Here is a 21,886-nt window from a genome sequence, read left to right as displayed (position 1 = left end):
GAGACATACCCCAAGCGACTTACAGCTGTAATTGCAGCAAAAGGTGGCGCTACAAAGTATTAACTTAAGGGGGCTGTATAATTTTGCACGCCCAATTTTTCAGTTTTTGATTTGTTAAAAAAGTTTGAAATATCCAATAAATGTCGTTCCACTTCATGATTGTGTCCCACTTGTTGTTGATTCTTCACAAAAAAATACAGTTTTATATCTTTATGTTTGAAGCCTGAAATGTGGCAAAAGGTCGCAAAGTTCAAGGGGGCCGAATACTTTCGCAAGGCACTGTATATACACACTTACACACAAGCAGAGACACTCATAATGCTTTCGAAGGTGATCTAAGGTGTAGACCAATAAGTAAGAGAGTCCACTCCACACCATATATGGACCTATCTTGAGTAGGGAAGTTCAACACTAACGACAACAAAAAAGAGTAAGTTTACCAACACTCATATCCAAAGAACTTTCTGAAACTTTCAAATGGTTCCTTTTTTATTTACACTAAATATACAAAAGTATGTGGACACCCCTTCAAATTAGTGGATTCTGCTATTTCAGCCACACCCGTTGCTGACAGGTGCAATCGCCATCGATAAACATTGGCAGTAAAATGGCCTTACTGAAGAGCTCAGTGACTTACAATGTGGCACAGTCATAGGATGCCACCTTTCCAAACAAGTCAGTTTGTCAAATTTCTGCCCTGCTAGAACTGCCCCGGTCAACTGTAAGTGCTGTTATTGTGAAGTGGAAACATCTATGAGCAACAATGGCTCAGCCGTGAAGTGGTAGGCCACACAAGCTCACAGAATGGGACTGCAGAGTGCTGAAGCGCCTAACTTGTAAAAATCATCTGTCTTCGGTTGGAACACTCACTACTAAGTTCCAAACTTCCAGTGGAACGCGTGCTCTGGAGTGATGAATCACACAAATCTGGGTTTGGAGGATGCCAGGAGAACGCCACCTGCCCAAATGCATAGGGCCAACTGTAAAGTTTGGTGGAGGAGGAATAATGGTCTGGGGCTGTTTTTCATGGTTTGGGCTGCGCCCCTTAGTTCCAGTGAAGGGAAATCTCTAGAGCATACAATGACATTCTAGATGATTCTGTGCTTGCAACTTTGTGGCAACAGTTTAGGAAATTCCCTTTCCAGTTTCAGCATGACAATGCCCATGTGCACAAAGTGAGGTCCATACAGAAATGGTTTGTCGAGATCGGTGTGGAAGAACTTGACTGGCCTGCACAGAGCCCTGACCTCAACCCCATTGAACATCTTTGGGATGAATTGGAACGCCGACTGCGAGCCTGGCCTAATCGCCCGACATCACTAAGGCTCTTGTGGCTGAATGGAAGCGTTCCCGCAGCAATGTTCCACCATGTAGTGGAAAGCCTTGCCAGAAGAATGGAGGCTGTTATAGCAGCAAAGGGGGGACTAACCCCATATTAATGTCCATTGTTTCAGTTTACAATGGAGCCCCTAGTTCCACTCTTCATACCTTTGATACCTCCTTTGTACCACCTCCCACACATGCGGTGACCTCACCCATTACAACCAGCATGTTCAGAGATACAATCTCTCTTATCATCACCCAGTGCATGGGCTTACCTTCGCTGTACCCGCACCCCACCATACCCCTGTCTGCGCATTATGCCCTAAATATATTCTTCCATGCCCAGAAGTCTACTCCTTTTATTCTTTGTCCCCAACGCTCTAGGCGACCAGTTTTGATAGCCTTTAGCCGCACCCTCATACTACTCCTCCTTTGTTCCGCGGGTGATGTGGGGGTAAACCCAGGCCCTGCATGTCCCCAGGCACCCTCATTTGTTGACTTCTGTGATCGAAAAAGCCTTGGTTTCATGCATGTCAACATCAGAAGCCTCCTCCCTAAGTTTGTTTTACTCACTGCTTTAGCACACTCTGCCAACCCTGATGTCCTTGTCCGGAGTCAAACGACCACCCCTCATCACTGTCACGCTCCCTAAAACACTTCTGCGAGCAGGCCTTTCTAATCGACCTGGCTCGGGTATCCTGGAAGGATATTGACCTCATCCCGTCAGTTGAGGATGCCTGGTCATTCTTTAAAAGTAACTTCCTCACCATCTTAGATGCTCCGTTCAAAAAATCCAGAACTAAGAACAGATATAGCCCTTGGTTCACTCCAGACCTGACTGCCCTCGACCAGCACAAAATTATCCTGTGGCAGACTGCAATAGCATCGAATAGTCCCCGCGATATGCAACTGTTCAGGGAGGTCAGGAACCAATACACGCAGTCAGTCAGGAAAGCTCTAACTCCAAAAAGTTCTGGGACACTGTAAAGTCCATGGAGAACAAGAGCACCTCCTCCCAGCTGCCCACTGCACTAAGGCTAGGTAACACGGTCATCACTGATAAATCCATGATAATCGAAAACTTCAACAAGCATTTCTCAACGGCTGGCCATGCCTTCCTCCTGGCTACCCAAACTGTTACAGACCTATATCCATCCTGCCCTGCCTATCTAAGGTCTTCGAAAACCTAGTCAACAAACAGATCACTGACCATCTCGAATCCCACCGTACCTTCTCCGCTGTGCAATCTGGTTTCTGAGCCGGTCACGGGTGCACCTCAGCCACGCTCAAGGTACTAAACGATATCATAACCGCCATCGATAAAAGACAGTACTGTGCAGCCGTCTTCATCGACCTTGCCAAGGCTTTCGACTCTGTCAATCACCATATTCTTATCGGCAGACTCAGTAGCCTCAGTTTTTCTAATGACTGTCTTGCCTGGTTCACCAACTACTTTGCAGACAGAATTCAGTGTGTCAAATCGGAGGGCATGTTGTCTGGTCCTCTGGCAGTCTCTATGGGGGTGCCACAGGGTTCAATTCTCGGGTCGACTCTTTTCACTGCATGTATCAATGATGTTGCTCTTGCTGCGGGCGATTCTCTGATCCACCTCTACGCAGACGACACCATTCTGTATACTTCTGGCCCTTCCTTGGACACTGTGCTATCTAACCTCCAAACGAGCTTCAATGCCATACAACACTCCTTCCGTGGCCTCCAACTGCTCTTAAACGCTAGTAAAACCAAATGCATGCTTTTCAACCGTTCGCTGCCTGCACCCGCACGCCCGACTAGCATCACCACCCTGGATGGTTCCGACCTAGAATATGTGGACATCTATAAGTACCTAGGTGTCTGGCTAGACTGTAAACTCTCCTTCCAGACTCATATCAAACATCTCCAATCTAAAATCAAATCTAGAGTTGGCTTTCTATTCCGCAACAAAGCCTCTTTCACTCACGCCGCCAAACTTACCCTAGTAAAACTGACTATCCTACCGATCCTCGACTTTGGCGATGTCATCTACAAAATAGCTTCCAATACTCTACTCAGCAAACTGGATGCAGTTTATCACAGAGCCATCCGTTTTGTTACTAAAGCACCTTATACCACCCACCACTGCGACCTGTATGCTCTAGTCGGCTGGTCCTCGCTCCCACTGGCTCCAGGTCATCTACAAGTCCATGCTAGGTAAAGCGCTGCCTTATCTCAGTTCACTGGTCACGATGGCAACACCCACCCGTAGCACGCGCTCCAGCAGGTGTATCTCACTGATCATCCCTAAAGCCAACACCTCATTTGGCCGCCTTTCCTTCCAATTCTCTGCTGCCTGTGACTGGAACGAATTGCAAAAATCGCTGAAGTTGGAGACTTTTATCTCCCTCACCAACTTTAAACATCTGCTAATTGAGCAGCTAACTGATCGCTGCAGCTGTACATAGTCCATCGGTAAATAGCCCACCCAATTTACCTACCTCATCCCCATACTGTTTTTATTGATTTACTTTTCTGCTCTTTTGCACACCAGTATCTCTACCTGCACATGACCATCTGATCATTTATCACTCCAGTGTTAATCTGCTAAATTGTAATTATTTGCCTACCTCCTCATACCTTTTGCACACAATGTATATAGACTCTTTTTTCTCTTTTTTTCTACTGTGTTATTGACTTGTTTATTGTTTACTCCATGTGTAACTCTGTGTTGTTGTCTGTTCACACTGCTATGCTTTATCTTGGCCAGGTCACAGTTGTAAATGAGAACTTGTTCTCAACTAGCCTACCTGGTTAAATAAAGGTGAAATAAAAAAATAAAAATGTTGGATGAGCAGGTATCCACATAGTTTTGCTAATATAGTATATGTACTGTATCTCTAAAGATGCTTCAGAGAGTCTGTAGTGTAGTGGCAGCGGTATAAAAGCTGTTGATTTGGGTTGCATGGACAGGTGCAGTCTGGGGCCTGAGTCTGGTTCTAGGCCCTGCAGGGCAGGTAAACAGTGTCAGGCAGCGACCGACCGGAGTCTCCTCTCCTCGGACTGTACAGATTTGACAGGAACAGGAAGAGATGCAGACGATAAAGCCCTTGCTGTGTTTGAAGCTGTTCAGCTCAGAGCGCACAAAGACACAGTCACACAGGGTTACAACCATCACCCCCTTGTGCCTTGCACGCAAAGGCATACCCTCTCCTCAGTCAGACTGGACCAGGCAAGAAGGAAACATCAAGGCGGCAAGGCAAAGCTTGCAGTGGTTTGGTTTGGACGGTCAGTGATTCCATCTTTGCCATTCTCTCTCTCTCCCTCTCTCTCTCTCCATTTGTTTATAGTCTATGTCTCTGACAGGAGAGAGTTGATCAGAGGTCTCCTCACCTCATTCAGTCCTATTTGGGTTTTAGAGACAAGGTTTCACTGGAGGAAAGGAGTCAGTTCAGTCAGTTCAATGTCTCTGCTTTACAAGAGCCAGTTGCTTAATTAGTTCCCTTTGGCTTATCGTTTTGAGTGACAGTTGCCGTGGTCAGGGTTATGGAGTTCAGGTATTGAGCATGAGCTCTCCTTGTCCGGAGCTCCACTCTCCGAACCCTGTCTCTCCGCTGGAGTGGGGCGGGTTGTCTAAGGAGAGGCCCCGCCTCTTCCCAAACACTTGCTCCTGCAGCTCGATGATGTCAATGCGAATGTCGGCCATCATGACCAGGAGGAAGTCAAAGGAGCCAGGAGGTCCCTGGGGAAAGATACGGAGGCTTTAATATCTCTGTCCACACATCAGTAAATTAGATTTCAACCTGTAAGGCATGTTGCATGCTTTAGGGTGGATTTATTGTATGCTTGGAATCCGATAATACATAGAATAGATCAACAAGATGACTATGATGATAATGCATTTAAAAATACTACAAAGCCTAGCTGGCAAATATAGAAAGCAGACTCACTGGTAGACCTCTGGGACCAGGAGTTCCCCTGTCACCCTAAAGAGAAGAAAAACATCCAGAAACGTCCAGTTACATATTTCGGCAGCTCAGAGCTCTCAGAGTGGGGAGAAAAGTGTTAGTGTTCCAGTTAACAGCTTTGAAAAGTTTACAGGATAGTTTTAACACATACAGGACACACACAAACATGTACTAAACACCCACAGACACATGGATAGACTGACCTTCAGTCCATCTCTGCCTGGTGCGCCAGGAGGTCCCTGTTGGAAAAAGGAGACAGAAATATGGTTTTAAATGTTTTTATTCGGGAGCTACAGCTCCTCCCATGCAACATTTATTGTAATGATGTATCTCTGCAGCTATGGTTGTGTTGAGGTCTGCTTGGACTAACAGGCCCAACAGCATGTTATCGGGGAAGCAATAATAAGGTTACCACAGCTCCTCTGCGACCCCTCTTGATGTGCTCCAGGTCAGGCTCGGGGCCCATAGGGCCCATGTCTCCCCGTGGCCCCTGGGGGCCGGTCAGGCCTCTCTCTCCAGGCTCTCCCTTCTCCCCCGGCACTCCTGATTGGCCTGGGATCCAAGAATAAAGGGATGTAAGAGGAACCAAGGAGATAACCTGAATGTCAGCCAACAAACAGCTGACATAGGCAGTAAATAGAGAGATACAGAGAGAGAGAAAGATTGAGTTAGAAAGATTCAGAGAAAGAGCAGATAACTCTTACCTGGGACCCCACGGGATCCTGAAGAGCCAGGAGGACCAGGGAGGGCGGGGGTGTCAGGACCTTTCCCCAACCTCCCAGCAGACGGCTTATCACTGCTGTTAGCCAGGCCAGGAGACAACACCTACACACACACAGGTACATACACAGGTAGTATAGTACAACAACCTGTCTCACTGTGGTCTGAATTTGGTCAGACTTCCATTGTGAGACATCAAGTCTGGCAAGGCTAGTTTACGGTTAGTGTATCTCTGGTTAGTGTATCTCTGTGTTTGTATGGAACAGCAGTGTAAGTAGGATGTGCAGTAGTTAGTGTTGTGATGTAGATGTACCTGGTTAGGTGACTGTGTGCTGCCCAGCCTCAGTTTGAGCTGCAGCAGGCTGTTCCTCATGTTGACAAAGTCCTGACAGGTGAGGGAGCAGGAGCCAGCACTCATCAGGGTGTCAGACTTCCCTGACGAGCTCACTGACAGAAAGACACAGAGACAAAGAGACTCTCAGAGAGACAGGCTTGTCACAGAGTAAGTAACACAACAGAATAAGTAACACTAAAACAAAGTCTAGTAGTCTATGTTCACCCTCTCAAACACATATACAGTACTGTACCCTCAGGCTGAAGACACACAGGAAGGTACTAGTGAGCTAAGCCCAGAGGTAGTGTAGCTGCGGTAGCCAGCCTCATGTAGACAGTAGAACTAAAGTATAGTAGTTTACTCAACACCCACGGTTGTGACTGGGTATACAGGAGTGCTTGTCCGGTGCCAGGATGTAACCCCTGTGACAGCGACACAGGAAGCTGCCCATGGTGTTCTCACAGTTGTGATCACAGACACTGCCGTCAGACTCCACACACTCATCGATGTCTGTGGTGCGGGAGACACAACACCAGCTGTTACTTTACACCTGATTAAGGCTGCATTTAGGCTGCTCTAATCAGAGAGAGGGAGAGAGAGCGGTTGCTCTGATGCAGGATGTTAAATTAAGATTCATACAAAAGAAAACAGTGCTGATTGGCTGATAAACAGGCTGATAAAAAGCTGATTGGCAGATAAACAGGTAGTGGACTTACCTAAACAGTAGGTCTGGTGGTTGCGATGCCTCTCTCGATCAAAGCGGTATCCGGGGTAACAGGTGCAGACAACCCGTCCAAAGTTGTCGGTGCACTGCTGTTCACAGGGGGAGCCAGAACACACATCCACATCTGGAGCAGAGAGAGGGGAGGGATTGGTTCATCAATAGGGACATGCATAGATAGGATCTTACATGCAAAGCTAACAGCTCCATAATAACCCTGGATGTCCAATAATATTCCTGTGTAATGTTGCCCTCTATTGGTCATGGTGTGTCATTGTACAATACTGACAATTTATGGAATGAGATGCTATTTTACTTTTAAAACAATTTGCAGTTCAGTAATGGGTTAATTTGGCACTGTAATGTGCATTCTGTCTGTGTACAGGTGCCCATGTGTAATTACAGGCACTGAGTAAAGCATCTGACTTGGGGTGAGTAGAACTGCTGTATTTCTTTAACCTACTTTCAGGTATGCACTGGCCCATCACGAACCTGAAGCCCTCACAGCATTTCCTCCTGTGGATAAACACACAGACAGACAGTAGCATGAGCCAATAACTCATTTCCCAGCTGCTGTATCCTTCCCTTCACATAATGAACAGCTCTACACAGCCACTGAATGGGAGTCATTGTCCCAAAGGCGGGAAGGCAGACGGTCTGCTTATCAGTCTGCTAATCGTGGACATATTTTGACAGGAGTAAACCCTCTCGCTTCGCCTCTTCCTCTCTGGTAACACCCAGCCTGTCAATTGTCTTTAGGACCAAAGCTCCTCATTAGCACCAGATCCCTTACCTCCATCCCCACTTCCAAGCAGCACCAGCCTAGATGGTCAAGAGACAGCTGAACAAAGAGCATCATCCTCACACACAGCAAGCCAAAACATCACATGTTACAGGCATTAGGGATGGACCTGCGGAATAGGAAGCGATGGAAAGGGATATTGGAACACTCATAGAATCACAGAACCCAAATAACACAGACCCTAGACGAGGAGGGGGGAACACAACTCCTGACCCGAAAACGGCACGCTCTTGATGGAGGGAATTTAGCATGGTACCTCACTGAAGGTCCCTCAAGACCACAACTTGCTTTTATTCTTCTCCAACCTCCATGCAACATAACCCTAAATCACTCCTATAAGACCCTCCCCCACTCCCTCTTCTGAATGATATATAACTTACAAAACTATGGGCCTGGCCAGGGCCTGATTAAAGCCACGTGCTTTAATCTGTGGCTCATAGCTGGGATGTGCTGTGTTGAGCTGGGGATGGGATGGGACAGTACTGGGGGGCTGCTAGGGGGCTCTGGCCAGGGGCCCAAAGGACATCCCTCTCCAGGCCACCTCCTGTCCCTCCAGTCAGTGTGCCCAGAGAGGAGAGGGCAAGGCTGGGCTAATGAACAGCAGATGTGGGCCCTGTCTGTCTGTCTGTCTGTCTGTCTGGGCTGAAGTTGTACAGCCAGCAAGGGGAGGCTATGGCTGGCAGCCTCTGGTCTCTCTGAGTGTCCACTCATAACATCAACACACAACCTATGCTCTCATAGTCCACTGCTCCACTGCTCTACTCAAAACATCAACAGACAGCCTGTCAGTCACACTGTGACCTGACCCCACACTGCCCCTGATCTGATCTGGGACCTGCAAAAAAAAGAAAGAAAGCATTTTGTGAGCTAACTTTACTTCCCCCCCCCTTTCTTGCTCTCTTTGCTGATAGCTACTTTATTGAGGAAAAATGGATTTACTATGACTGAGATATGTGGTTGTCCCACCTAGCCATCTTAAGATGAATGCACTAACTGTAAGTGGCTTTGGATAAGAGCGTCTGCTAAATGACTCAAATGTCAAATTAAATGCTAGAGGTGTCTCTGATTGATGATACATGCTCTTCAGTAGTCTGTATAAACTGCTCAGGTTAATAGTTACACCGTGTGATGACCTGTCTGTTGATCTTTTGGAATGTAGGGGTCTCTGTTGATTAACACTGTTCTCGGATCTAAAAGGGAAAAGACCAAACCATTAAAGCAACATCACTGTCCTCCACAGTGAGATAACTGCTTCTCATGCTCCCCCGCGTGCGTGCGTGTGTGTTTGTGTGTGTGTGTGTGTGTGTGTGTGTGTGTGTGTGTGTGTGTGTGTGTGTGTGTGTGTGTGTGTGTGTGTGTGTGTGCGTGTGTCTGGGGCCCAGAGCAGTCAGTAATTGGGTGCATCTTGTTAATGTCAGGAAACAAGGGCAGGGGTTATTAGTGAGAGTGATGTGTGACACTGACAGGACTGTTAAACACAGCCTTGAGGAGGAGAGCTCCCAGACCAGGCTCTTCCTTCAGTTCTCTGCTCACTTCACAATACAGACAAACATCAAGGTCAAGTGACTAACAAGGTTAGGAGAGTACACTCTTAAAAACAGTTGCTATCTAGAACCTTACAGAGTTTTAAGCTGTAAGGTAGAACTCTTTTAGGTTCCATGTTGAACCCTTTCTACAGAGGGTTCTACCTGTAACCAAAAAGGGTTATCATATGGGTACTGCTGAAGAATCCGTTTGGAAGCCTTTTTTTTCTAAGAGTGTGTCTTTCTCTACTCCCAGGTTATCAACACTGATGGTTGGTTTCTATGGTATTTTTGCCCATTCGATTCTTCTGTGTTTCTACATTCTGCATCAACATGTCTTTTGCAAGCATATTGTCTGTTTAAGTTTCTTCAGAAGATGAGTGGAGTCCCTGTGTCACCCTGAGGGTATTCCTGCTGTTAGACACTGCTTCTCTTGATGCTCCACACTCTAACATAGTGCCGACAGACCCCTCAGGTCTGTCTGACCATGCAAGTCACCATGCAAGAGTCAGAGTCCGTCTTAGGAGAACCATGCCTGGGCATCCCTGTCCCTGTGTTCCCCCTGGTCCTCCTTTGTGCTGGTGGTGACCCAGTGACTACCTGCAGAGAGAGGGACGTACCAAGGGCCTACACAGGCTCTACACTACACTGCTGCTGCCAAAAACAACACAGAGACGCTGGAGGAATAGCAAGACAGGATCCAGAGTACAGGCCAGAGCAGGATCACTTTACACTCCAGATTATGTACTTTAGCAAGGGTCTCCCTCCAGGGAGGAGAGCTCAGTGTTATTGTTTTACATCCAGGCTGGCGTGATTTATTTGTGCGTTCATGGCAGGAATGCACTACAAAGACTGGATATTCATTATAGACCCCCGCAATCGTCTGCAGCCTGGACAGACAGCACTGAGGTTACACAGAGACAGCAGAGCAGAGACCAATCTGGAATGATGCTTTCCATAAACCAGACTGAAGTCACTATGTATTATCAGTTCCACTCTCAGTACAGGATTGCTCCCTGGACCTCAGATAGTGTTTCTGTTTCTAGATATGGGGAAGATAGCGAAGAGGGACAACAGTATCATTAGGTGTCTTGTGACGCAACGTTATGTATCATATTTACTCTGTCAACTCCCAGACTCATCAGAGAGAGAGGGGAGATGACTTAAGGGGGTTGTTATGGCGATGGAGGAGGAAACGCAGCGTGGAGGAAATGAGACAGGGAGATGTTGACACGTCGAGGAGAGGAAGAGAATGGACGGAGAGTGAGAAGGAGAGAAAGAAAGAGAGATGTAGCTTTTGTGTCATTTGTGCTTGATGGTCCTTCATGTGGTGCTCTGTGAGTCAGAAACACAGGATGTGGACCTCGGTGGAGGTCACGGACCCCTTGACACTTCAGGACAGAAGAGACCGTGTCTGTGTGTGTTTCTACTCTTACATATCTGTCATGTTGATGTCTTTGTGTGGGTGTGTGTGTGCAGTGTGCTTTGCAGTTTTTAAATTAATGTATGTTATCCTGTTTATAAGACTGCCTTTCTATGTATGGATGATTGTCTCAAATCAAATTCAATTGTATTAGTCACATGCGCCGAATACAACAGGTGTCGACCTTACAGTGAAATGCTTACTTACGAGCCCCTAACCAACAACGCAGTTTTAAAAAATAAATACAAAAATACGAATAAGAAATCAAAAGTAACAAGTAATTAAAGAGCAGCTGTAAAGTAACAATAACGAGACTATGTACAGGGGGACCGGTACCGTTACAGAGTCAATGTGCAGGAGCACCGGTTAGTCGAGGTAATTGAGGTAATATGTACATGTAGGTACAGTTATTAAAGTGACTATGCATAGATGATAACAACAAAGAGTAGCAGCGTTGTAAAAGGGAGGGGGGGGGGGGGGGGGGCAATGCAAATAGTCTGGGTGCCATTTGACTAGATGTTCAGTAGTCTTATGGCTTGGGGGTAGAAGCTGTTTAGAAGCCTCTTGGTCCTAGACTTGGCGCTCCGGTACCGCTTGCCGTGCGGTAGTAGAGAGAACAGTCTCTGACTGGGGTGGCTGGGGTCTTTGACAATTTTTAGGGCCTTCCTCTGACACCGCCTGGTATAGACGTCCTGGATGGCAGGAAGCTTGGCCCCAGTGATGTACTGTGCCGTTCACACTACCCTCTGTAGTGCCTTGCAGTCGGAGGCCAAGCAGTTGCCATACCAGGCAGTGATGCAACCCGTCAGGATGCTCTCGATAGTGCAGCAGTAGAACCTTTTGAGGATCTGAGGACTCATGCCAAATCTTTTCAGTCTCCTGAGGTGGAATAGGTTTTGTTGTGCCCTCTTCATCTGTCTCTGTCTTTGTGTTTAAGTAAAAGCGTCAGTCCTGTGTGTATAATCGATTAGGGTGTTAGTTTTAAGAGGGTCTGTTGTTTTCTCTGTGTTTCCTCATATAGCAGGGTGTTAGGCTGTTATGTAAAGGTGTGTGTGGGTATGTACGGGTGTTAGTGTATAAGCGTCTTGTTCTTGTGCCGTGTGAGTATACACGTGAAGGTGTTAGTGTGCTGAGATGTGAGCACGTCCTCTCTCTGTTTATTTATCCTGTCAGCACACTTTCAGCCTGCGGTCTCTCTGGGGACACATCAGAGTGGGGAAGGCTGTTAGTCAGACAGTGGACTCTTTCACTGAGAGCACAGGAGGTCTGCACCACTTCCACAAGCACAGCCACGCTACAGTTCCCAAACAGCACCAACACTCCTCCGTCACCTCTAACCCACCTCCTACCGCTTCTGTCTTCATAGTTCCTCACTCCATCACCAATGCCTGATCTAAAATTCCAACAACCTATCTCTATTCCCACGGCTGACCTGGTGAAACATCAACCATAATGGCTGGAAACGTGCTAGGAAGGACAATGTGAAAATAATATATCACAGCCAGCCCAGCACAGTATGGTTCGTGTCTGCACGGTAGTGTGAAAAGGGTATAACACTACTCATAAAGCCATAGCCAGTTAATGTTGGGCCAGAGAATGACACAAATCGTCCCCTCTCTCGCCCCCTATTCCTCTCTGTCACTCTCCCTCTCTTTTATGACCCCTCTCATTACAGGCCCTAAAGCTCCCAGGTCTATTCCCAGTGCCAGTGCCTACCCTCGGTTCCCCCCAGGCAATATGAAGGGCCGCTGGCCTATGTGACCTAAGGTCAACACAGGGCCGTGTTTCACCCCAGGAATGTGCCATCTCTGACCCTTCTGAGCTTCACAACCTCTCAACGACAGACATGTGAACTGGCCTGGAGTCTTACCTGACGACAGAGAGAGAGGGAGAACGGGAGGGAGGGAGAGATTAGAAGGAAAGAGGGGGGAGGGGGAGGTATGGGGAGAGAGAGAGAGGGGGGGGGGGGGGGAGGAAGAGACAAGGGTAAAGGGAGAGTGACAGCAAGAGGAAGATTGGACCCTATGAGGACAACAAAGGGCCTAAGAGAGAGATGAAGTCCAGATTACAGGTAATGTAGTGAGAGCAGCCAGTAACTGAGAAGGGAGTCTAAAGCCAAACTAATGATGGATCTGTCTTAATGACGTGTCTGTGAGTGCTCTACTGCCAGGAAAGGAAACCAGGCTACAGACTGGTCTTTTTTAAGGATTCTACGCTGAGATCACACCAAAGTCCTTAACCAGGGCTGAAGGTAATGGACTGATAAGACATGAAAGTCTTCCAGAACCTTCCAGGACTCAGAGGGAAACGACCTGGAGGTGGGAGGGTTAAAATGGCCCCACTGCACGGAGAGATTATGTTTGTTGTGTCCGACTGTGACTCCTCATCTTTACCACTGCAAACTTCCTTTATTTCATCTCTCCCTTTTCATTCCTTCACCCCTCCCCCTTTTACAATTATGTGATATAAAAACATGTACTGTCTATACAGTACACAGCTGCTTCTCTGTGCTGTACTTAAAACAACATGCTGACGATGCCATTACAGACTTTAATCACCTAGTGATTAGATTTGACCTAGATTTGTATTGCTGACATATTAGTGTTGACATCATAGCCGTACAGAAATGTGCTTACCCGAGGGCCTCCCGGGTGGCGCAGTGGTTAAGGGCGCTGTACTGCAGCGACCGGGAGGTCTGTGGGGTGACGCACAATTGGCCTAGCGTTGTCCGGGTTAGGGAGGGTTTGGCCGGTAGGGATATCCTTGTCTCATCGCGCACCAGCTTGATTGGGTCGTGTATTGGAGGACGCATGACTTTCAGCCTTCGTCTCTCCCGAGCTCGTACGGGAGTTGTAGCGAGGAGACAAGATAGTAGCTACTAAAAAACAATTGGATACCACAAAATTGGGAAAAAAGGGGGTCAAATTCAAGAAAAAAAATGTTTTAAAAAAAATGTGCTGCTCTGTGGAACGGTAATGAATAACAGGCATTGTGTTTGTACAGAGCGCTGTTCAGGTGAATGTTAATTAGAAAAATATGTAAAATGATTACTTGATATTTACTGGAGTCCAACAATAATACCGATCTACGCAAATTTATTAGACTTTACCATTAAAGACAGGAAGTGAACCTCTTGTAAAAAAGCGTTTTGTGAGAAACAGAGAAATGGATAATATTTCCCCTGTAATGAAACAGGTACTCAGTACTCAGAACAGTGTCAACTACAAGTGTGAGACAAATTAAACAGTTTCATTTTTGCCATTCAAAACACACTGAGGAAGAAATGCCAAATATAAAAAAGTATACCAGTTAGAATAGGACACCCCATGGAATTCCTAGATGCAATGTAAACAATGTGTGATAGATCCCAGTTTCACTATGTGTTTAGGGTGAATGAGCTGTCCTGATGTACTCTTGGCAAGAGAAGACATGTCTCTGTGAACCTTTTATAACCTAAGCTTGTACCATTGGGTGGAAGTGGTGGGATATTTCACTCCTCATTTTGTGGCTAACGTGCTGGTTGCTGGTGGTGTAGTGAGTCTGATGAGGCCTTGGCTGAAGATAGTAACCCTGTCAGAACCTTAGTGGAGCACAGTGTGGGGTTCAGACCTGACTGGACACACACACACACACACACACACACACACACACACATCTGGTCCTCGTTACTGCTTCGGAGCCTGTTGCTCCGGACCTAAATCACATCGTCTCTGCCCATTCTTCACTATGTGTTTCCTGACCCTGACATGACTTGTTTTAGCACCTATTCTCTGTTTATTGTTGATCAATTTAGTGTCAGTGATTGACTGACAGACAGGGCTTACCAGGGTAGGTATGATGTATGTGTTATATAGTCCCTTGTTTTATGGCTTGTAGGGGGGAGACCTCTTAGTGTCCTGGACAGCGAATCACAGGGGGGCTTAGTAGAGTTCAGCTCTGCACCCCAGCCACAGCCACAGCCCCACACACACACACACACACACACACACACACACACACACACACACACACACACACACACACACACACACACACACACACACACACACACTTTGAGGACATTGCAGGCCTGCTTCCTCCCACCTGCTTTAATGATAAAACCAGAGCACAAAAGAGAGACGGGACTGTGAGAGCTTGGTTCAGTATGTTTTGATCCCCCCTCTCCTTTTTCCTCTCTCGCTCCTGGCTGCCTCCCTCTTTATTCTTCCACGGTGAGGGGCCGTGGGATAGGATGGTTTCCAGACCTTACAGCAGGAAGCCACGTGTACTACAACGATGTTGAGAGAGAGAGGGAGAGAGAGAGATGGTACTGTTCTGGTGTTGAATCCCTCATTACACTTCAACAGCTTTAGCTCCAACACTACTGGCTTTGACTCTACCGGTGTTCCACCACATCAACTGGACTACGGGGCACCAATAGCAGCAGAATACAGAGGTTCATAAAAGCCAGAGCTCTGTCCTATAGAGCTTCCCTCCCTCCTGTGATTTCCTGGTCCTTTTTATCGACCTTGACGTGGTTTTCCAGGCAAGCCCCCTGCCGAGGTGAGCACACGGCATTGCCAGAATCCAGGTTTATTTCATTTGGATAAAAACAAATCTTAACGTTTTCCCCACCTTCTCCCCTCCCTCACTCACTCTCTTCCTTCTGTCCTCCTGTTCCCCCTGCCATGCGTGTCACAGACTTTTTTACAGCCGGCCCCACCGTGGCCTGTCGACATGTAGGGACCATAGGGGAAGCAGAGCGGTGACGGAGGGAGTACGGAGCCCACAGAGAGAACACTACAGAGGTGAGAGCCAAGTCTAATGCAGTAAATCCACAAGGAAACAAATAAAGAGTGAGAAATGAGATGGAGCTTAACACTCAGGAGGTAGTAGCTACAGTACGTAGTACATACACTCTGGGCCTGCATGCGCTCCAGGCATTGCTTGCACTATCAGCTGTCAGAGCCTAGGACACATGCATACAGGCACACTCGAATGACACACACATTATCACTCACTATGTGCTCTTTAACACCAGGGAGGACACACACATTGCACTCAGAGAAAGAGGAAAGGAGAGGAGACGAGGGGAATGCAGCCAGTGTGAGTAGCCTGAGTGTTGTTCACCCTGGCCTGGAGGTCCCAGCCAGACTCTGCATCTCCCTGCTCAGTGCTATCTCAGGGTTTAATGGCTGAAACTCTACACATCTCTCTGAGGGACAATGACACCCGAGACCCTCTCCCTGGCGTCATTATCAGCCCCCATCGCCCCCCATCCCTGAGGAGGGAGTCCTGTGTGAGGAGGCCTGAGCCCGTAACACATACACTAGCCCTGGGTTTCTCAACCTTCGTTCCCTGAGATGCTTGATGCTTGTGACCAGTCCCTTAGATGGTTGGCTGACATCAGAGTTAAAGTCAAGTTCTAAGGGGTTATGCAAGGTACTACTACTCCTTGGTACAGCCCCCGGTACAAAATCAGGTTGGGAAACTCTGGGCTACACTGGGGCCTGAGGCCTGTCAAGGTTTCAGCCTTCCAAACGAAGGCAGAATCACAGTTAAAAGAGAAAAACTGTGTCGTGTGGATGGGCAGATTGTGACCAGGCATGGAGCGGAGTCTGTCTTACTAATGAACACAGACCACTTGAAAGCCAAGTGATTGACACACAGGGGAAAGGGAATGCTCAGACTTGGCATTTCTGATGGAATCCCGGTCACAGAGGCATATGATTGGGTGCAGAGTCAACCCTATATAATGAGTTAAGCAGCCGGGTTTAACTGGGGTTTACAGAGGAAATCTAGTGGTCGGGGCAGGAATGAACTGAATATTATGTCAATTCTTGTGATTTCTTTGAGAGGTTTGATGAGTGTGTGGCAGGCAGGCCCAGTGAGTGACTGAGTTCACAACAGTTTTCTTCAGAGTATCCCCACTCAGGCCCAGACATGACAAGATGGATGGAACATTTAGAAAAAAACGTCATGTTCATAAGTGAGTCAAGGTAGAAAAGATCATATCATGGACTCCAGCAAGAACATTTCACTTATGCCAATGCAGCCCAAAGCCGTTTTGACTAAGCCGGTAGATATGTCTGGAAGCAAACTAGACAAACATTAACAGTAACCAAGTTATCATCCACAGTTGTTATGCAAGTAAAGTCATACCGTATAGAACATAAATCACAGGAAGTGGAAACCGGAATTTCGGTACAATTTTATAAATGCAGACAGATAATTTGTTCGTTCGAGATGTTGGGATCTGTTTGTGTCTGTAAAATGTAATATGCGACAAATGGCGGTGGAAACGCCTTGTGCAAATACTAATATAATAACCATCATGTCAAAGTAAACTTGGAGTCACGTGATGATATGGTGTGTGGTTCGCCCACTACGACTTGGAAAACCATGCAGTTTATTAGGCTACAGATCAAATAAGTTATGATGAACTTTACAGGTTGATGAAAGTGCACTGTGATGAGCTTGATGCTCCTTTCCAATAAATATTGAGAGTCTTATTCTGGTGACATGATGATCTATGCTTGACTGTTGTTTGACAACAACAACAACAATTTCATCTGGCCACTCTACCATAAAAGCCTGGTTGGTGGAGTGCTGCAGAGATGGTTGTCCTTCTGGAAGGTTCTCCCATCTCCACAGAGGAAATCTGGAGCTCTGTCAGTGTGACCATCAGGTTTTTGGTAACCTCCCTGTCCAAGGCCCTTTTCCCCCAATTGCTCAGTTTGGCCGGGCGGCCAGCTCTAGGAAGGAGTCATGGTGGTTCCAAACTTCCATTTAAGAATGATGTAGGCCACTGTGTTCTTTTGGACCTCCAAACCTGCAGAAATATTTTGGTACCCTGCCCCAGATCTGTGCATCGACACAATCCTTCGACCTCATGGCTTGTTTTTTTGCTCTGACATGCACTGTCAACTGTGTGTGTGTGTGTTTGGGGGGGGAGAACCACTGTGGAGGGGAGGAAAAATGCATCTCAGTGGCTGTGTGGGTTTGCTGCCCGACACCATAACAACCCAGTGTAATTGTGCTAACCACAACCACAGAGGTGGAGACATGGGAAAGCCTGCAGACTGCCAGGACACACTGAGCTATATGGTTAACTCACTCTGCTTGCACGGTTAGGCAGACCAGACAGAATCCTTTTCATTAATGGCCATCATCTAAAGGATATTTTGCAGCCTGGGGCAGTCCTTACCATGCTTCCCTGGGAGACATGGCAGGAAAAACTAGAAAACTAGCTAAAACTCCACCACCATCACACACATCTTGTCTGGAGCCAAAAATCAAATGAGACAACTTCTATTGCTGTGGTATAACCTTGACAGTACACAGATCATATGCTTCAGACTTAAACCAGACCTGCAGACTGGGGGTTTCTCGTGTGTGTGTGTGTGTGTGTGTGTGTGTGTGTGTGTGTGTGTGTGTGTGTGTGTGTGTGTGTGTGTGTGTGTGTGTGTGTGTGTGTGTGTGTGTGTGTGTGTGTGTGTGTGTGTGTGTGTGTGTGTGTGTGTGTAGGATATTGACACAGAGGATATTGGTAGAGTGGTGTGATTCTAAAGACATTCGGTATGGTGGATGGTTGTGAAGATGATGGATGGGACATTTTTCGGAACAAACCACCCTATTTTGTCCCTTCCCTATATCGGCATCGAACACACAGGAGAGGGGGTGACCTTGACAATTTATTGTTAAAACGAGGGGCCATCTGCATCTTTGATTTAAAGGCCCTCGCTCCCTTCAGTCTCAACATAGAGTTTGATCTGAAGCCATTCCTGTGATTGTGTTTTTGTTATCCATTGTAAAAAAGTGTTTGTAGGCCTATACGATGTAGCCTAATTGTATCTATGATCGTATGTTATCCATTCATGCTTTTTTATATGTTCTATTGATATTTGAAAATCAAACAATGAAATCATGCCACACCCGGCCATGATTACAGACACCTGTGTGTGTCCTTTGAAACTATATCAATTAGTGAACCGCAGTGTTTGTCATTAAACCCTGATGGAGACAGATTGGCTGTCGAAACGTTGCTATTACATTATTGCATCTGAGCTCCTAGAGCAGCATTCCCCAGATGTGGTCCTGGGGACCCCGAGGGGTGCACGTTTTGGGTTTTGCCATAACACTCCACAGCTGATTCAAATTATCAAAGCTTGATGATTAGTTGATTATTTGAATCAGCTGTGTAGTGCTGAGGCTAAAACCAAAATGTGCACCCCTCGGGGTCCAGAGGACTGAGTTTGGGAAAGCCTGTCCTGGAGTGTGCGGCTCTCAATTTATTTTTAAAGGATGGGACACTCTTACCTGAGACAGGTGCCATCCGTGCCCCTTGCTGTAATACAGGGGTACTCCACTGTCACTACCTTGTTTTCTGGACACTCCTCCCTTTACAAAGCCACGAGAAAGGAGACAAGAGAGATAAGTGTATTGGTAACAATGTTGTTACTATAGTAATAGGAGTGGTATTAAAGAGAAAGTCACTCAATTAAATGGCAGTTATTTCGTAGTGGAAATTCCCTTTCAAAACAGTTCCCAAGCATTATGGCTACTGTAGTACATCATGCTACAATACATAATCACAATTCTATGGCAGCAGCTACTGTATGTGAAGCAGTAAGAATATTTTAAAATGAAAGTAATAAAGAAAACTGATTGTGCCATGAAGTGGCCAGCACATGATTGCATTATTTGTAAGAGAAACGTTTGTTAAATAACCCTGCAAAGAGGTGCATTTATCATCAGGCTTTGGATGATTTGAAGCAGGTGTGTCGTGCTAATACAAAAACTAAAATGTGCACCCCCTCAGGGTCCCCAGGACCAGGACTAAGAAACACAATAACTCGTTTGAAAATACAGATGTCTATAATTTTCTTAAACTGAAAATAAACTGAAATAATAATATCATGAAATCGTTTACAACTGGAATGCTGAACTAAGAGGTAATAGGACGGAATTCAATTATAATTTCTGAGAAAAATGAGATGCTTCAAAGTTCTTCTGGTCTATACTTTGCCCACTTCATTCAAACTATTGTATGTAGGCTATGAACTCCCTCTCCCTGGTCCAGACCTCTCTATGTGCACCTTAATAACCTATGTCATGTTATGGGCAGAATTTTCAGCTGGCATGCAACTGAGTGATTCCGATAACTACTCCTCTGTATTTGCGTGATCTCATTCAATATTCCAATCACATCACAACCGCTTTTAACTTGCGGACGCACGGATCATTGGGTAGGTAGGCTTGATGATTGGAGCAACGTGGTGGTCTTTCTTTGACTGATTGTCAACGTTTTTCACAAGCAAAGTATTGTTTTTATTGTCTCTCACACATCACACATAAATATTACATTCAGTTACTTTTCGGTCTAAATAGAACATTTATCACCATGTCCAACCGGATAGCAAGTTACCGGACAGTTTTACTAATTCCCTACCAATCCTTCATTTGAATGTGCATGCACTTTTCTTAAACTTTGATCAAGTGTATATTTTATTTATTTTTCTGATAGGAAATAACAGACTGATATCTACAACGTTCCCTCACAAATGCGCGGACTGCCAACTTACCCTGAAGTGAGCACTGCAAATCTTGATTTTATTAAAGAACTGGCACCACAATCCCAAATAAAAACAACGCAGATGGCACCAAATGGTAAGAGTGTTGCAGCGCAAAGCTGGCCCATGTCTCTGGCGAGCTCCGTGACAGCCTTGTTTATATTTTCTTGATGCCTCGAGAACGAAGACGCTGTACTTCTGCAAAACAGCTATATGTTTTAATTTATCAATGTAGCACATGTACTGATTTAAAGCTAACATAAATTATAATTATACTCAGAGGTCAAACACGTGAGACGCTGTACATTAATTACTACACTCAAAACTTCCTCGCGGTACTGTAGTGCGTCAGAGTCCTGTCCCAACTGTTGCGCACTGAATTAGACCCCCTCGAGCGATTCTGGACGAGTTTATAGACATGCGCCGCGATGAGCGCGATTCCTCTCACTAATCCCCAGTGGAATTACCTTCCTGTATTCATGTTTCTAAAAAACGGACTTTGACTAAAAGGAAACATTTAAGACACAGCAGAAAATACCTCTGTCTCTTGACGAGCGAACTCTCGACCAGAATGAATCATTTCTCTAATTCCACATGAGCCTTTCTCTCATCCTCTCCTCCCTACACATTAGTGTATTGATTTAATTTGATTTAGGAAATACATATGTTGGGGAAGAGGTCCATTTTCAATGTAAAGAGCAGAACCAATTTAGAGGAAATCGTTTGACTGATTGTTTCCTATTCTCCTCTCACTCTCTCTTTCATCAAGGATAAACTGTAGCATAACACATTTACTGATTGCTGAAATTAACTTTTCCGTTTATATTCACCCCATAAATTGTTGATATAGGCACACTCTTTAATCAATGTCCAGAAGATTATTGTTTAGACTTTCTACTAATGTTCATCTGCATGTCATATACACTATTGGCATACTGAAGTAATATGAAGTCCAATATAGTCTTAAAAACATATATTTTTAATCATAATCGAGAAAAATACAAGCCTGTATTTGTAAAATATTTCTGTAATTCTAAATCAAAGCTGAAATAACAAGATAACTCTTCAGTTGCTCAGTCCCTAAAGCTGCCACGGTATTCCTAATTAGATTGTATTGCTTTAAATTCAATCTTCCTAAAACAGAGAAGCTGTTGTCACCGAAGGAACTTTGCAGGGGACATCTTTAATATGTTTACACAACACAAGCTACTTTATTATTTTCCGATTCAGTGAGTAAAATATGATATAATCACACATTTAAATGACTGGTAGACACATTTGATTGCTCGTTAAGTAAATCATCAACTGTTGATATTCCCTTGACAAATAATTTAGGAGATGCAATGCAATATTACCATATTTGTCTGCATGAGGGAACATGAAACATTTTGGGCTTCATCATTTTTTTGTGCTGCAGTGCTAGGATTGTTCTGGAATCTGGACAGTTTGCAAGGAGAATGACTTGCACAGTTGAGCTCTATCTCTAAAGATGATAAGGGTTATGGTTACCACACTGACAGAGCAAAGCAGACCACCAGTCACCCCAGT

General features: G+C 45.8%; 1 protein-coding gene across 1 annotated transcript; it reads right to left on the bottom strand.

Moving 5' to 3' along the window:
* Window positions 1-461: 461 nt before the first annotated feature.
* Window positions 462-20,719, bottom strand: LOC139385196 (collagen and calcium-binding EGF domain-containing protein 1-like). Its single transcript, XM_071130308.1, has 11 exons — window positions 20,351-20,719; window positions 19,086-19,166; window positions 7,503-7,555; window positions 7,035-7,166; window positions 6,691-6,828; window positions 6,298-6,431; window positions 5,969-6,089; window positions 5,677-5,816; window positions 5,468-5,503; window positions 5,247-5,282; window positions 462-5,038 (listed from the first exon to the last, which is right to left on the bottom strand). The coding sequence occupies exons 1-11, from the start codon at window positions 20,464-20,466 to the stop codon at window positions 4,850-4,852; spliced, it is 1,176 nt and encodes a 391-aa protein (XP_070986409.1). The 5' UTR covers window positions 20,467-20,719; the 3' UTR covers window positions 462-4,849.
* Between the last annotated feature and the right edge of the window lie 1,167 nt (window positions 20,720-21,886).

The sequence above is a fragment of the Oncorhynchus clarkii genome, chromosome 26, assembly GCF_045791955.1.
Source record: "Oncorhynchus clarkii lewisi isolate Uvic-CL-2024 chromosome 26, UVic_Ocla_1.0, whole genome shotgun sequence".
Classification (NCBI taxonomy): Eukaryota; Metazoa; Chordata; class Actinopteri; order Salmoniformes; family Salmonidae; genus Oncorhynchus; species Oncorhynchus clarkii.
This window is presented reverse-complemented; position numbering and strand designations above follow the sequence as displayed.

Bases quoted from the DNA above. Each gene is read 5' to 3' on its own strand.
- LOC139385196 (XM_071130308.1), bottom strand. From the start codon at position 20,466: ATGGGCCAGCTTTGCGCTGCAACACTCTTACCATTTGGTGCCATCTGC. The intron at 5,283-5,467 runs GTCAGTCTATCC...TCTTCTCTTTAG, and splicing joins CAGGCAGAGATGGACTGAAG to GGTGACAGGGGAACTCCTGG. The intron at 5,039-5,246 runs GTGAGTCTGCTT...ATCTTTCCCCAG, and splicing joins CTGGTCCCAGAGGTCTACCA to GGACCTCCTGGCTCCTTTGA.